Below are 17,259 nucleotides of genomic sequence, written 5' to 3'. Positions count from 1 at the left end.
AAAAACACTGGAATGTCAAAGCAAGTGTGCCAAGAACAATTTCAGGAGCAACCTGGACCAGATTGGAATGCAGGGACCTGACAAAGGATACCCAACCCCTGCTTTGGCATGTTCTGGAAGAAGAGCCACAGCTCCTTAGCTAACTGTGGTCCAGGAGGAACTGATGGAGGGTTCCATGGGCAGCAGTCCTGTTCCAAGGGTGATAATGACTGCCAGCACAGAGGGGTGGGAGAAAGATTACCATTGCCATAAAAGCTTTCAGAGCTTGCGGAGTGAGTTGTGCCTGCCTCATGCTAGGGAGCAGAGGCCAAGCAATGAGACTCCTCGCAGATGGTAACTTTAAAAAAAGTTTTCCCCAACTAGTTCATCTAGTCACACAGAAACGTCAGCATCCTCAGCATCACCCCACCACCCATTCTTGTGCTGGTTTGTAATAGCCCACCATTCTAATAGTAGTAGCCAAATAATTCTTTGCTCATGATATGCTTCTGCAGAGGCTCCTAGCACTATGTGCTTTGCTCAGCAGAGGGAGGGCTGGATCTTTTCCTCCCCCTCATTCAGTGCTTTAGCAAGAACTGAATAATCAAACTCCCCTTTCATAGCACATTTGCTGACTGGAGGCAGAGATTGTGCAGGAATCTGTAACCAGGAATCTGTAACCAGGCCCTCTTGCCCAAATTCACTATCAGTAGAAAGGACGGTAAAGAAACAGACTGGAAACCAGCAAGTGGAATCCACTAGCGAAATAAGAATCCCAAGGCCATTAGGTTCTGTTTTTATTTACACTGCAACCTCTGGGCTGAGGAACAGAGAATTTCACTCAGTGCTCAATAACTTACCTTGCAATGTACAGTATTTGATCATTTAAAAAGAAATGAAACAGAGTGATAGCTGGGACAGACCTAGCCTAGTCCTGCATGGAGAGGCCTTTAGCTGGGAGAAGGGTGCAGGCGTTTGTGTAACAGTTAAGTTGGTAGAAGCTTGTGTGCAGGTAAGATTTTGTCCCTGTCTGGCAGAGTAGTGGGCCACTGCAATTCAAACAGCACAAGCCCTTGACTCTTACTGACTGCAGCTTAGGGAAAACAAAAGCAAACCCTGTCAAGGATTCCAAGGGACCTTAGCAAGAAGCAGGGCCCTTTCAGCAGCAGCATAAGCTTCCCCACTCCTTAGCAGGACGGGGAGAGTAGCATAGGGTCAGGCCAGGAAGAAAAGTGTGTTCCTAAGAGGGTTTGACTAGTGTTTGGCAGGTAAAAATGACTGAAAAGCCAGGAGGCAGCAGCTCCTCCCTGCAGAGGAGTTGAGAGGCCTTTCCCACCACCTCACATGGTTTAAGTTAAAATTGGGGGGGGCGGGGGGGGGTCTAAACTCTATCCCTCTTCTCAGCAGAGCAGAGAAGCAGCTCAAGGTGCAACAGGTAGCAGCACTCAAGCCCAGTGTTCCCTGCGCACTCGGATCACCAATCCTCCACTAGCCGCACAGGCTGGCTGAGCTAGGCAGCACTGGGCAGGGGGCAGAGGAGAGGATGTTCTCAGAGCAGAAACTACCCACTCTGCACTCCTCCCCTCGCACTGCAGCTTTAGACTCCCCCTCCCCCCATCACTTTACTGTCCATTCACCCCTGCCCAGCAGAGGCCTGGTGTAGCTCCAGAGGCAGGAGAGAGCGCCCATCCCATACCCCAAACACTTTTGCAGTTCTGGGGGGAGGGTAATGCAGATGGCACAGCTGACAGTCCATGGGGTGCAAGTGGTGTCCCTGCTGCTCCGCCGGGCACCTTTCAGATGGAGATTGAGGCCACTGCACTTCCCCACTCCAGCCAGCTCACACACAATTTGGCCGCCTCCTTTATAGAAAGCCCTCCTTCCGGAACTGCTCCTGCAGGATGTCCCTGTACTCATCGAAACCACCCTCGATGCGCGTCACGGTAGCGTTCTCACACACCCACAGCTCCTTGCACAGCAGGCGAATGAAGCACTCGTCGTGGGACACTAGGATCACACCACCCTGAGATTGAGGTACAAAGAGAAAGTGCTTTACACCAGAGGGGAAAATAAGGTACAACAGCAAACAGTCCAGCTCTAAATCGCTATTTGAATACTATGGGGAAGGGCAACATGTCTTGTTAAGTCTGCTGACCCCACTGCTTAGACCACAGAGGTGGCCTGAGTGTAGCTCTTGGCCCCTCAGCTCATAGAGATGCAGACCACAGGTCCGGGCACGCAAAACAGCATCATACAAATGTAAGGCTAGAAGGGACCTTAAGAAAACATCAAGTCCAGCCCTGTACTAAAACAGGACTAAGTAAACAGAGGTCACCCCTGACAGGGGTTTTCCAATCTACCCAAAAACCTCCATAATCTCCCTGGGAAGCCCATTCCAGAGTTTAACTACCCTTAGAGTTAGAAAGTATTTTTTACTATCTAACATAAATCTCCCTTGCTGCAGATTAAGCCCACTGCTTCTTGTCCGACCGCCAGTGGACACGGAGAACAACTGATTACCAGCCTCTTTATAGCAGCCCTGAACCTACCTAAAGACTGGTTGGTCCCCCACAGCCTTCTTTTCCCTAGACTAAACAGGCCCCGTTTAACCTTTCCTCATAGGTCAGATTTTCTAAACCTTTTATGGGTTTTGACGCTCTCCTCTGCGCTCTCTCCAATTTGCCCATTTCTCTCCTACAGTGATGCCCGGAGCCGGACACAGTACTTCAGCTGAGGCCTCACCAGCACAGAGTAAAGTGGAACAGTTACCTCCTGTGTCGTACATACGCCACTCCTGTTAATACAGCCCAGAATGCTAATAGCATTCTCCTAACTGCATCACATTGTTGACTTTCAATTTGTGATTAATAACCCCCTGATCCTTGTCAGCAGTATGACTGCTTAGCCAGTTATTCCCCATTTTACAGTTGTGAATTTTATTTTTTTCTTTCTTAACAAGTGAAGTATTTTGCATTTATCTTTACTGAACTTCGCCTTGTTGATTTCAAACCAATTCTCCAAGTTGTCAAGGTCATTTTGAATTCTAATCCTGTCCTCTAGAATGCTCACAACCCCTCCTAGCTTGGTGTCACCGGCAAATGTTATAAGCATGTCCTCCACTCCATTATCCAAGTCATAAATGAAAATACTGACTAGTTTTCAGACCCAAGAGTGACCTCTGTGGGCCCCACTGGATATATCCTCCCACTTTGTATCATTCCAATAGCTAGGCTGCAATGCATATTGGAACCTCTGGACTCCATCTATTGCAGAATGGGCCCACTGGGAACTCCTACTTTCCATGGTACAAGTAGGCAGGAGGGACAAGGGGGGTAATGGGGAATGGGCTCGGGACCCTCACCTTTCCTCCTGGGAGATCTGGGGCCAAGGCTGGAGAGCAAATGCATAGTCTGGGAACAGATTGTGTGTGTAATGAGAAGGAGCTTGACTCTGGCTTTTCACTTCACTCCTTGGCCTACAGCTAGAGTTTGCCACTGGCCACCCAAACTCACAGCAAGGCTCAGCCATTGCCCTCAGCTTTGCCTGAACAAGCTGTAGCTTCTCTTTTGAAGCAGGAGGATTTTGAGTTAACCTGTCAAGCTATTACTGGAAACAAGAGATTGTGATGGGCCCATCCCCATGAAGACACCACAGAATATGGCACAAGTAGCATATTTGCCTAGGACTGGAACAGTAAAGTGTGCTAGAGGCCAGGCTGAAGTGAAGTGAGCTGGCAGAGCGGTGGGATACCCTGACCTAGAAGAGAGGATGCTGTGGGAAGGGGCTGCTCTTTGGCTGGCTCTTACCTGTCAGCCACTTTCCTGGGCACTAAAAGAAGAACAACCATATTTTTCAAGGGAAGTCTGAAACAAGCCAAGGGACAGGAAGCACAGAGTCAAGGTGGAAATGCATCATGTTCTCCATTGACCAAGATAATTTGGGGCCACTTTAAACTACTCTAGTGGCTGCCACCGGGCTGGGATGCTCCAGCAACACAAGACAAGAGGCTGCAGGGAGCGTCAGACCCAGGAGAGCCTTACCCGGAATTTATTCAGCGCTTTTGCCAGGGCCTCAATGGTCTCCATGTCCAGGTGATTTGTCGGCTCATCCAGGATATAGAAGTTGGGACTGGAAGAAGAGAAAAGAATCAGCAACTCAGCATCCCACTAGAAGAGGCCCATGCAGACCCTGCAGTGCAGTCACCTCCTGGCATTACCGTCAAGAACAACAGGCCCTCTGTTAGCAGGGCTAGAGAACAAGGACTCACATTGGACGGGAGAGCCCAGCGTATTGATCATTCCGCTCAAAACGTGATAGAGAGGTTCTTCATGGCACTGTCTCTTGTCAAGGCTCAGGTCCCCAAGTGTCTGCTCTGCCCAGTCCCATGTGTGGGCTATAGGGACCCCTGTGTCCCAAGAATAGGACTGTGGACTGAGCCCAAAAGGGTAATGACAAGAGCAAGCTGCATGCCTCTGTCCATGCATAGCTCCCTCAGAGTGACCATGCTTCCCTAGAAAGCATTGGGCCTCCTACTCAGCCAGAACCAGCAAAATACTCTTAGCATCTCTGCTTCCTCCCCCAAACAAACACCTAGGGACAGAGCCGTGTCACTAAAAGCAGCAAGAGCAACATATGGGAGAGGGTTACCAGGGCATGGTCATCTGGGCAAATGCCACTCGGCTCTTCTGACCTCCCGACAGGCTGGCGACAGGGCGGACGGCCAGCTCCCCCGAGACTCCGTAGCTTCCAAGCTGGTGACGATACTCCTCCTCTGTCTTCCCTGAAACAGCACATAGGGAGAATGTCACAACCCAGCCAGAGCCTGTTCGCATTAGCCCCCAAGATACTAACTCAGAGCTTCCAGTCAGCCAGGAGTCACACAAGGCCTCGGTAGCAAGCTGGACCAAGGTTCTGCACCAAGTCCCCCGGAATCTACAGTGCTCAAGTGCAGGAGGAGGGAAATGCAGCAGCAGAATGGAGGAAATTCCCAGAGGCTTCAATATGAACCTGAGTGACACAATCAGGACAGGGGCTCCAGGGTACTGACTGAGATGAAATTCAAGTGACAATGGCCCTAAATTCAGTGTTGCATATTTTTATATAAGGTAAAAGGATTATCCTACATCAGAGAGGAGGAAGCTGGAGGTTTTGGCAGCTGGGAGAAGAGCAACTGAGGCTTTTGCTGCTAAAATGATCAGCAGCTAAATAGTCTGCAATGCTGATGCGTAACTCTGAAACCTAATGACAACAATCACTTCCCAGGGCTCATTTCAGGCTGTCTGCAGAGTTGGACATCCCTGCAGCACTCACACTGTGACACTACCTGAACTTTTCAAGCCAGGTATCAGAGAGCCTGCAACTCCCATGAGGTGGGGAAATATTAGGCAAGGGAAGAGGATGGCCCCAGAGCACTGCGAGAGGTGGCTGGTTCTCTAGGCAGGAGCTCCTATCTGCATCCAGGGGAAGCCTCCCGAATGCATCAATGCTGCTCCTTGCTTGGCAGAAGGCGCTACATGCCAGTTGCCAGCTCTACTTGCCCCAGGAGGCAAGACATCAAATGCAGGTCTCACTTGGCACCCGCAAGCACCCAGAGTCAATGCCCATGGAAGTGTGATGCTGACCTGGGAACCTCTTGGCCAATAACTCTACAGCACTGATGTTTAAGTCCAGCTGGTCCACGTGGTGCTGACTGAAGTAGCCAATCTTCAGGTTCCTGCCAAGCCAGAGAACAGAGACCATTATAGGCAGCACTACCCAGAGCTCCTCTGGCCCATTGGCCTCACCCACTCGCTGCCAAGAGCGAGACAGAGGCAGCAGAAAGGGAAGGCATGCGCACATGTGGTAGTGGTGGGGGCAGGGGTTGCCTTCCCTAGGGGTTGGGGATCTGGCTGCTCCATGACAGCTTGGAGAGCTCTTGGCCATTAAGTCTTAGTCACTGGTAACTGGGGAAACATGTTAATGCAGGTTCCCCAAGCCATGGAGATGTCGGGAGGTGGCCCCAGGACAGAAGGAGCAGCCATTCTGGGGACCCACCCATAGTGCTTTTGGGGAAGTGGCCGATAAACCATGTTCCCTCCAGCACTCTGCAAATGGGGGGCCATTTCCCACAATCCCCTCTGCAAGTCCAGAGACCTCTTGGCCCTTACCCCACGATCCCCCCAATCCCTTCCTCTGTGCTAAAGCCAGGCAATAGCAACACAAGCTGTACCTGTGTGCGTGTCTAATCCCTCGAACTGGTGCCAGGTCTCCCATCAGGATCTTTAACATGGTTGACTTGCCAGCTCCATTCTCTCCGACCTGGGAAAAGAAGCAATAGTTGAGAGACTAGGTCCCACAGGGACAGCAATGGGGCCCCAGTGCCCATGGGGATTCCTTGCCTCACCCAAGATTAGACTGGATTTTAGGGATGGAAGGTATAATTGACCATCCCCCATTACCACTGTCCAGGGCCCTCCTTCACACCAAGGGGGCTAGCCACAGGACAGCAGATACTCCAGCAATGCAAGGAGCTCCACAGCCCAACTGGCCACAAAAGGTTTACTTGCCACACTCCAGCTGTGATCCCCTTGTACGACATCTGCCCCAACTGCCCAAATCCTACTTCTAGGGCCTGCCAGGTCTCTCCTGAAACATCCTCTTGCGGCCCCATCCCAGCTAGAAGACCAAGTCCCCAATACCTACCACACAGATCCGGGACTCCAGGTCAGCTGAGACAGAGAGGCCACGGAAGATGCAGTGACTTGGGTTGTAGCTGAAATCCACTTCATCCAGCTGCAGGATTGGGGGAGAGAATTTCTCAAAGCCATCAGGGAACCTGTAAGGGGGTGGGGGAGGAGAGGAAAGCCCAGTGAGGTCAATACAACAGGCAAGGGGAGAGGTAGCCAGGGAAAGCACAACACCTGAAGAGGAGGAATATCCACACACCATACGAGGCAGGGGGAGGGCAGGAAAGGATACTGCTTCACCTGCCAACCTCCACCTTCTGGGATAGGGAAGAAGTTCAGCACAGAACCCCACCTGCCTGCCATATGCATCCATTACTGCTGTATCTGGCCCACCCAGCCCATCTTCCCCGGGCCTGGATCCGTGGCCCCACCATGAGAATGATGCAAGCAAACCAAGAAAACAGTAGGATTTATGTGCATGCCTGGGCCCGATACCAGGGAAGGCAGAGGGGAGGTGCCAGCTCAGGGATAGGATACAGAGGGACTTATACAAATTGGAGGACTGGGCCAAAAGAAATCTGATGAGGTTCAACAAGGACAAGTGCAGAGTCCTGTACTTAGGACAGAAGAATCCCATGCACTGCTACAGACTAGAGACCGAGTGGCTAGACAGCAGTTCTGCAGAAAAGGACCTGGGGTTACGGTGGACAAGAAGCTGGATATGAGTCAACAGTGTGCCCTTGTTGCCAAGAAGGCTAATGGCATTTTGGGCTGTATAAGTAGGAGCACTGCCAGCCGATCGAGGGACATGATCGTTCCCCTCTATTCGGCATTGGTGAGGCCTTATCTGGAGTACTGTGTCCAGTTCTGGGCCCCACACTACAAGAAGGATGTGGAAAAATTGATAAGAGTCCAGGGGAGGGCAACAAAATTGATTAGGGGGCTGGAGCACGTGACTTATGAGGAGAGGCTGAGGGAACTGGGGTTATTTAGTCTGCGGAAGAGAAGAATGAGGGGGGATTTGATAGCTGCTTTCAACTACCTGAAAGGGGGTTCCAAAGAGGATGGATCTAGACTGTTCTCAGTGGCGCCAGATGACAGAACAAGGAATAATGGTCTCAAGTTGCAGTGGGGGAGGTCTAGGTTGGATATTAGGAAACACTATTTCACTAGGAGGGTGATGAAGCACTGGGATGCATTACCTAGGGAGGTGGTGGAATCTCCTTCCTTTGAGGTTTTTAAGGTCAGGCTTGACAAAGCCCTGGCTGGGATGATTTAGCTGGGGATTGGTCCTGCTTTGAGCAGGGGGTTGGACTAGATGATCTCCTGAGGTCCCTTCCAACCCTGATATTCCAGGATTCTATGAGGGAAATGGCACCAGCTTCTGCAGCCTTGATAGTGCTTTGCTGGGCCACGTTTTACAGAGCACACGCCCAGTAACAGGACCTGGGAGGCAAGAAGCTGTGGTCTGAGGCTGCCAGTCACCAGTACAGGGAACCGAGCTACCAGTTCCTCACCACGGGGTCTGTCGTCACTTACTTCATAATCACTTCAGACTCTTTGTCCACTGGTTTCAGTTCCGGCCTAGGAGAAGGAGAAACTTGTCACTCTGAGCTGGGATATTGCTGTAGCAGGACAGCACCCCCTCCCCACACACCATGCAATTCCCTGGGCCGGGGTAGAGTGGGGAACTTTTGCCCCAGGGCAGGGGGCTAGGAGTATGTCAGTGACACGCCCAGCCATATACTGTACAACCATCCAGCTCCATACAGTCATCCCAGGTGGCCTCAGAGACAGGACAGGAAGCAGAGGAGATGAACACTTGGGGAACTGACCATGTAGGTCAGGTGACCCCCTCCAAAAGAGCAGGCCCTATGTCTGGTCAGCCAGAGATCGGCCATTTCTGGGTCCAGAGCCATTCCCGGGTCCAGAGCCATTCCCAGCCCCCCAGAGCCAGCCCCGTAAGCCTAGAGAAACGCCACTGTGTTTCAGGCCCATGTGGAGCCACTGGGAAAGGCCCTCAACACCTTCCACTTACTCAAATAGGATTAGGTGCTTTACCACCTAAAGCGTGTGAAGCCCTGTCCCCTACCACCTGGCCAAGTGGCATGGTTTAACTGCATGGCACGGTCTCAGCCCCTCCCGCAGCTGTGCCAGTGGTGCAGTCCGACCGCATGCCACTGCTTCCCCTCCTCCCAGGCCCAAGTGAGGGGCAGGACCAAGCACTCACAGCTTCTCCAGCAGCTTGAGTTTGCTCTGCACTTGGGATGCCCGGTTTGCATTATAGCGAAATCGATCAATGAAGACCTAGGAGAGAACAGATCATCAGAGTCCCCTGGCCCAGTGTGGTACCAGCCACTAACCTCTGCCCGCTGCTAAGGCCCCCACCTCAGAGCTTGTCCTCCTACAATGGGACCTGAGCTGTGGGCCTGATTCCCCTCTAAAGCCAGAGCAGCATGGAGGATCCAGGGTGAGGACAGCCCAAGAACAGTCTATGGCTGTCAGTATGAAGGAGGACTAGAGATGCTCCCCTTACAATTAGCCCAGAGTAAGAGTGCTAGGCCCACATGAGCCCCTCCATTGCCCCCCACTGGCAACCGCCAGAGCCATGCTGCACGGGAATGAGTTCTGTAAACTGGCCCCTCTGCTGGAGGGACTCCCAGAATGGTACAGCAATGCTCTTCTCACAGGATGTGATCGCATCCATGCCACGTCATCATCTCTGCACCTGTATATGTTCCCGGTACTGCTGCTGGGCCTCATACTCGCGCTGCTGGTTCTTCAGCCGCTCCTCCTTGATCTTCATGAAGTTCTCAAAGTTGCCCCGGTAGGGTTCGAGACGCTGCGAGTGCAGGTGGATGATGTCAGTGGCCACAGCATTCAGGAAGTTCCGGTCGTGGGACACCACTAGGATGGTTGACTGCCAGGTCTAGAGGAGATAGTAGCGGGGAGGCCTGAGCCAATGTATTAATTGATCCCAGGGGAGCTTCATCCAGCCAGTGGGGATCTCCAGCCTGTGTCACAGGGACCCATATCCCATGCCTACTGCCTATCAAACCATTAAGGAGTAATCTCCACTCCAAGGGTGCATCACCAAAGAACCAGTGATCTTAGACAACAGCCCTCCACAGGTCGGATTACCCTTTGCCACCTCACCTACCTGCAGGTAGTTCTCCAGCCATAGAATGGCCCTCACATCCAACATGTTAGTCGGCTCTGAAAGGGAACAGAAAAGGGACAGAGATCAGGGGATTCAGCCCACATAAAGGATGGCAAACACCCAGCTGATAAGAACATGCAAAGCTACCACTTGCTCCAGAACTAGGACCATTGGAAAGGGGACCGTCACAGTAGTGCCCAGAGAATCATGGGGACAATGTACTGGGCACCGCATACATCCACTGGATGAGAGTCGGACAAGATGCAACAAGCGGATGCAACAAACGGTGAAAATCTGGTGGCTCCCAACTTGAATGGTTGGCAGGTTTCAAGTCTTCTTCGGTAATAAACACAAATACTAACGCCTTCAGAGCCCTTGAACAAGCCAACATCCAGGCCAGCCAAGGTCAATGGCCAAGGAGGAAGAGGGGACAGGATAAGCTATTTGACTTCCTTAGATGTCTGGACTCCTCTGGTGAGCCAGTACACAGGGGCCTCACTGCGCCACATGCAGCTCCACAGCCCTGGCAGCATCAGGTGAACAGCTGGGCATTCACTCAGGATATGCAGCCAAAAAGCCATACCAGGTCTCCCATTCCCAGCAAGGGCATTCAGAGCCATCCCACAAGGCCACAGCTCAGAGATGAGAAGGGATTCATGGCATTCGCTTACCATCAAGCAGAAGAAGATCCGGTCTGAGAGAGAGTGTAGGGGGAGGGGAGAGAGAACAGTTAATACTGGTGTATGTTTAAATACAAGTAGATCTACCGTAAGATTGTTTTAATTCAATTATTTGTTACCCTGCCCGGAGAGGCTGGGGGCTCCCCCCGCAGCCAATACTGCCCTGCTCCCTTGCTGGCAGAGTGAGTGTGAGCTAACCCCGAGGTAACTCCTGAGCTCTGCCATCACAGAGTCTACCCTACTTTAACAGAGATGGAGTGGAATAAGATCAAATATGGACCATGCTGAGACCTACCTGGCAAAAAGGGCCCTGGCTAAGGCCAACCTCATTCTCCAGCCCCCGGAGAACTCTCTGGGCAGAGAAAAACACACATACAGGAGGCATCAGAGCTCAGTACAGAACCACCCTGACTTAGCTCATCCACAAGAAATCCTCCCCCACGAGTCACCCTGTTCTCTCACCCCATGACTCCTCACAGCAGAGATGCCAGGGCTCATCACCACCTGGGAAGGAGGTGCCCTTTAAACTCTGCTGTCACCCCAGAGAGAGCTTGTCAGTGCAGCAGGGGCGAGATGCAGCAGGCCCTGACTCAGAAGTTACGAGGGGCAGCAAAAATTCGCCATGGTATGCCTGCTGCTGAACTTGAGAGCAGCATCACATGTTGCTGAGTTGCTCTCTGCCCTGCCACATCTGTAGCAGCCTGATTCAGGAGGGAAACAGCCAAGCCCTTCCAAAGAGCATACCAGCTGCTGTTTCATCCACTCCAGGCCATCCCCACGGCAACAGCAAGGGGGACGCCAGTGACCCACGGAGCGTCCGGCAGTGCCCAGCATTCAGTCCGATGCCTCTAGCCTGGCAAGAGAAGCACTGGGGTAGGGCAGCTCAGGCCCCTCCAGGCCTAGGGCAGGGAGGAATCTACCCAAGCACTGACACCTTGATGCACGGAGACTTACTTGGTTGTCTGTTGCTGCATCTTTGCACTGAAGCCCAGCCCAGCAAGAATGACAGATGCCCTGTGGGGAAGAGGAGAGACAGGCCTCTGAAATCCACTCGACGGCTATGTGTAACTGCCTGCAGCACAGGGCTCAGAATCCAAGACAAGTGCTCCAATGGAGACTGTTGCGGTATCGAAAGGATGCTGCAAGATTTTGGACCCAGCAGAAACCCATCTCCCGCCCAACAGCAGCCACGCCGGGAATCCCAGCTTCCCAACAGGGCACAGGATGGTTTTGACATGACGTTCTGGGGTTTGAAATCAGACACTGACTCCAGACCACTGGCCCAGAGCCAAAAAAGCCCAGCCCTGCCTCTAAGGCCAGCATAACATTCAGTTTCCATCACCTACAACAGACATGGAAACATCTCTCAGATGGTCACCTTCTGGGAGGTCCCAGAGGCCAAGTGGAGCACCATTAGTCTAGTCATTAGAGGGTAAGAAAGCCTGACTTTCCCCAAAACCTCTGGGGGGCTCCCACCTGCTCCAGTCCCAATCTCTCCCAGCTGTAGAGAATGAGGCAGGAGCAGTGGCCACAAGAACCTCCAGCTCATTTGTTAGATTCCATGGCCAGGTAGGGACATTCCACCGACAAAGAGTCCATGTCTTGAATCCTGGAGTCCATGTCCACCAGTCTAAATACCCATCTCCTAATACCCCAGGCTGGCTGCAGATAGTCAAGGGGCAGCCCCCCATGTCTGGCTCAGAAAGGGGGCTCGTCTTACCTGGCTGGGGCCTTGTCTGCCTCTATCTCTTCCAGCTTGGCATAGATTTCCGACAGTCTGTCACCTTCTGTACCTTGTCCCCTGGTAGGAGACAAAAGGGCAGCATAGGGAATTCTTGTAAGGTCAGGGTTTAAAAATCGGCTCTCTCAGGTTGTGTGCATGTGGGCTGGGGGAGAAGGCAAGCAGAACTCAAGCTCCTGAGGTATGCACTCCATTCCTACTGGAGCTTTAATCTGAACAAGACCAGCCCCAAGGAGGAAAAATGGAGAGCAGAACCCTGGCAAAGCCACTAGCTCAATTTTAGTGCTAGCACATGGCAGGAGAAAGCACTGGTCTCTCCAGGACACTAGGCTCAGGCACTAGGAGCGGGACCAGAAGCCTAGGTTCAGGCAAGGCCGTAACCCCAAGGCATGGTCTACACGGCAGTGTCTCACTTGCCAGCGTTGATCCTGGCTGTCAGCTCCCTTTCCTCCTGCAGCAGGCTCTCGCGGGTGGTGTCACACTCTAACACGCTCTGCAGAGCTGGCGTCTCATCCCCTGCCACCTCCTGCTCCACGTGGAGGATGCTGATGTGTGAGGGGATGCGCAGGCTGCGGCTTGCCATCATCTTCAGCAGGGTGGTCTTGCCCAGCCCATTCCTGCCCACCAAGCCGTAGCGCCGGCCAAATGCCAGGTTCAGGTCTGCACCTGTTAGCAGGACACTAAGGCAAGAGAACAGACCAATAGCTGGTCAGCCTGACAGTTCACCTGCAAGGACACAGCAGCACCCAGCAGCAGCGCTTCCACTGGATGGTGGGTTCTGCTGGGAACTTCATGAAAGCTGCTACCCAAAGCCAGAGGGAGGACAAGCTCCCATACAGTGGCAATCAATCCTGAACTGTTGCACCTTTCCTGCTATTCCAGTCCAGGCTGTCCCACGATCCTATCCCACCACCTCCCCTATTCTAGGGTTCCCCACACATACTGCAGCCACTGTATGAATCTTCCCCTATCCCACCCGTATCCCAGCCTCCCCCGGGTCCTTCCCACCCCACAGGGACTCACCGCTCACCGAAGGACACATCGAAGTTCTCGATGCGCACATCGTATGATTTGTTCTTGCCCGATGACTCCATGCGAGTCTCCTTCTTGCTGGATGCCTGGCTAGCAGATGCCTCCTCCAGGACCCTGTGACCAGGCATGAAAGAAAGTAGAGCTTCAGTGTGGCAAAGCCCCGGAGCACATCAGACTCCCGAGAGAGCCACACTCATCAGTGCGATCAGAGCCTGCCCATCAGCTACGTGCACACTCACAGTATGCCAGTGGGGTTCAGGGAATCCCGCTCTGTCCTCTTGTTTTGCTTGGCCTTCAGTCTGGCTTCTGCCTTCTCCAGCTTCTTGGCATTCACCATCTGGGACACAAGGAAGGGCATTCAGAAAAGAGCAAGAATGACCATCAGGGGCCTGAAGCAACTGACTAGTAAAGAAGAAGAGCCTAGTTAGGAGGGAAAATCCTGATGGGTGGAAATTTCAAGGAGGAAGGGTCAATTACTTAGGTGGGACACGAGGATTGACTAAGAGGGTGCAGATGGCACCAACGGGCATTTCAGGGTCACAGCTCTTCTCTGAGCCTTCTCCAATTTATCAACATCCTTATTGAATTAATGGACATCAGAAATGGACACAGCATTCCAGTCCTGGTTGCATAAGTGCCAAATAAAGAGGTAATATCACCTTCCTGCTTGAGAGTCTTCTGTTTGTACATCCAAGGATCACATTAGGCCTTTTGCCCATAATATCACACTGGGAGTTCACGTTCAGCTGATTATCCACCATGACCCCCAAGTCCACCCCCGCCCCCAGCCCACCCCGAGTCACTTCTTCTCAAGACAGAGTCTCATATCCTGTTAGTATGGCCTATTCGCTTTGTTCCTAAATATATAACTTTACATTTGGCTGTACTGAAACACAATTGCACCCAGCACACCAAGTGATCCAGATCACTTCGTATCAGTGACCTTATCACTTCCTTATTTACTATTCCCCGCTCCCAATCTTTGTCTCATTTACAGATTTTTATCATTAACAATTTTATTTTTTCTTCCAGGTCATTGACAAAAATATTACATAGCTTAGACCTGATCCCTGTGGGATCTCACTAAAAACACACATGCTCAAAGACTCCCCATTTACAGTTATATTCTGAGACCTATCAGTTAACCAGTTTTTAATCCATGCCCTGTTACTTTTATATTATTCTAGTTTTTTAAATCAAAATGTGCGGTACGAAGTCATACCCCTTGGAGAAGTCTAGGTATATTACGTCAACACTGATATTACCTTTATCAACCAAACTTGTTATCTAATCAAAAAATGATATCAAGTTAGTCTGACAGGATCTATTTCCCATAAAGCCATGTTGATTGGTATTATTACCATCCTGTAATTCTTTATTAATTGAGTCCCATATCATCTGTTCCACTATTTTGTCCAGGATCTATGTCAGGCTCACAGGCCTACAATTACCTAGGTAATTCTGTTTACCAGATCCAGACCAAGCAGCCCCACTCATAAAGTGAAGGTGTGAACAGAGAGAAAGCAATTTCAACATCTAGAGAGAAGAGAGAGAAGGCCCCACTCCCCAGCCTATTGTGTGGATGTATGTGTAAGAAGGCAAGGCCCTCTCAGCATCTTGAGCAATGCAGCAGGCAGGCTGGTAACAGCATGAGCAGGACGGATCCCTTTCTTACTTACTGAGTTCTGGTCTCTCTTTAGCAACAGCTTCGGCAAAAGGTCCAAGCCAGAATCTGCAATCAACAAGAAAGGCACAGTAACACTCAGCCCTTCTCTCTCTCCAGCACCTTCTGGCAAAGCAAACTCAGTGCTTAATACAAATCTACCCAGCTCCCCGGCAGGAAAATTAATAACCTATTTTACAGATGGAGAAAGGTGAAATGACTTGCCCAAGAGCACATGGCAAGCGAGTGGCAGAGCTGAGACTAGAATTTAAGTCTTTATTCCTAGTTTTGTTCTTGCCATTAGATCTCACTGTCTCAAAGGCCACCACTACACAGGATGAGCTCCTCAAAATTCCAAGGAGGGAGTCCCATTCCAATCCATAAACTCCAGGGTTTATAAACTTCCGACCACAATGATGCTTCTGTTGGAAGGAACAGATCAGCTGGGAGACCGTCCAGCTCAAGCACTGAAGGTCGATTCCCTAGGAGCAAGGGCTGCTAAACATTTGTTACTCACCATAGTTGTCTGTGATCTTGGAAAGCTGAATTGGGGCATCCAGCAGCACCTGCCTGCGTCCCCGTGAGTTTTCCTCATCCCTGTAACATACAGGAGAGTCAAGGAGTAATACTGCCAAGATACCATCCTCTCTGCAACATTCCCATCTGCCACACCTCCCCAAATGAGTCTCAGATGCTGCCCTAAGTAATTCTTTGCACCCCGTTTTACATCCTCATGCCATACATTCCAGATGCTGACGCTTGCCACCACAGCTCCAAAGTAAAATGCAGGCTCCAACACATCACAAGACCCAGAGCCCACCTGATCTCTCACCCACTGCCTTGGCCCCAGGCCTGTTTCCAGATCCTTGCACTGAGGCCCAAGAGCCTCCCACCACGTCACTTGACGGAGGGTACTTACAGGTGGAGGGTGTTGTACATCCTCTGGCAGATTTCCCGGATGTCCTCATCATCTTTGGAGTCTCTGGACACTTCCTGCAAGAGCTCTCCCACCGCTTCAAAGAGATCATCCACAGACTCAAAATCTGCACTGCCACTATGCAGGACCCCTGCAAGAGGAAAGAGGCAAGCCCCTGAGCAACAAGCCCCAAATAATCCCAACCCAAATAACAGCCAGTATCACGGGCTCAGCACTTCCCCATCATTTTAACTGAGCACCAAGGATCATTCTGGGATTAAGGCAGTGGGCTGGGACTCTTGGTTTCTTCTACCGGCACTAATAACAGAGCTGTGGGTTCAATCCCAGGCTCTGCCACAGACACCCTGTGTGACTATGAGTAAGTCACTTTGGCCCAGATCCTCAAGGCATTTAGACGCCTCACTGACATCAAAGCCCATAGGAATGAGGCGCCTCAGATCCCCACCACGGGATCAGACGCCCTCTCTCCCCGGAATTGAGAGTAATGTCATTCACATCGGAGAGGCTCAGACTACGCCGCGGGGGGCTGCAGATCATCAGACCCCGCACCTCGGGCGCCAGGGACTGAAGCCTCCCCCACGAGCAGGAAGCCTTCGGGCGAGCAGGGCGGCCAGCCGGGGCCTGACTCTCCGCGGCGCGGGGAGCTGGAGCAAGGCGGCAGGGGAGCGCCCAGGTCCCGCCGAGCGGGGCTGCTCCGGAGGCTCGGCTTCCGGGCAGGACACCCGGAGAAGCAGCCGAGGCCCGGACCGCAGGCGGCGGAGCGGAGGGCAGCGGCGCCCGCCTCCCCTCAGAGCCCCGGGGAGAGGCGGGAACCCGCCGAGGCAGCGGGCAGGGGACCCCTGAGCCCCGGCCCCACCCCCTCACCGGTCACGTAGGCGAACACCTCCCCGTCCAGCTCGGGGAACTCGCTGCGCAGGATGTCGGCGCAGGAGGCCATCGCCGCGCAGCCCGCCCCCGGCACCGGACCGCAGGCCCCAGACCAGCCGCCACCGGCCCACGCAGCCCCGGGAAAGGGGGAAGAGCGGGGCACGCCGGGGAAAAAAGTCCGCCGGGCGCGCGGGCTGCTGGGAAATGGAGTCCGGGACAAGCCACAGCGCGAGGGACGGCGGGAGACGGAGTCCCACGCATGCGCCTCTGCCTGGGGCGCGCAGTCCTCGAAGTTCCCGCCGGGACTGGGGAGGCGCATGCGCAGTGCGTGCAGCGGGGGTGGGGGCAGAACTCTAGAGCGTGGATCAAGGTGAGGCCAGGCCAGGGGGCGGAGCGCAGAGGGCGGGGCAACGGCATGGTTGCCCCAGTGATCAGAGGTTGGGCCCCGCCCCCCTGCTGGGAACCAAGCAGGGTTCAGCCCAGCCCACCCCCCACCCCCACCTGTAGCCCCGGGGATCCAGCCAGGGGGTGCTGG

General features: G+C 52.8%; 1 protein-coding gene across 3 annotated transcripts; it reads right to left on the bottom strand.

Annotated features, from left to right (window-relative positions):
• Window positions 1-759: 759 nt before the first annotated feature.
• ABCF3 (ATP binding cassette subfamily F member 3) lies at window positions 760-17,045 on the bottom strand. Of its 3 annotated transcripts, none has more exons than XM_037908713.2 (21): window positions 16,722-17,045; window positions 15,840-15,987; window positions 15,438-15,517; window positions 14,937-14,989; window positions 13,497-13,594; window positions 13,249-13,371; window positions 12,639-12,905; window positions 12,205-12,285; window positions 11,439-11,498; window positions 10,780-10,836; window positions 10,476-10,498; window positions 9,805-9,860; window positions 9,373-9,573; window positions 8,875-8,951; window positions 8,184-8,228; window positions 6,661-6,793; window positions 6,188-6,276; window positions 5,601-5,692; window positions 4,627-4,759; window positions 4,020-4,107; window positions 760-2,002 (listed from the first exon to the last, which is right to left on the bottom strand). In XM_037908713.2, the coding sequence occupies exons 1-21, from the start codon at window positions 17,041-17,043 to the stop codon at window positions 1,844-1,846; spliced, it is 2,385 nt and encodes a 794-aa protein (XP_037764641.2). In that variant the 5' UTR covers window positions 17,044-17,045; the 3' UTR covers window positions 760-1,843. The 3 variants fall into 3 exon arrangements, with proteins under 3 accessions (XP_037764641.2, XP_043378968.1, XP_037764642.1); XM_043523033.1 differs by lacking the exon at window positions 16,722-17,045 and adding an exon at window positions 16,407-16,555; XM_037908714.2 differs by lacking the exon at window positions 10,780-10,836 and having other exon boundaries at window positions 16,722-16,894.
• Between the last annotated feature and the right edge of the window lie 214 nt (window positions 17,046-17,259).

This window comes from Chelonia mydas, chromosome 9, assembly GCF_015237465.2.
Source record: "Chelonia mydas isolate rCheMyd1 chromosome 9, rCheMyd1.pri.v2, whole genome shotgun sequence".
In the NCBI taxonomy this organism is placed as follows: Eukaryota; Metazoa; Chordata; order Testudines; family Cheloniidae; genus Chelonia; species Chelonia mydas.
The sequence above is the reverse complement of the archived record's forward strand: the minus strand, read 5'-3'. Positions and strand labels throughout refer to the sequence as shown.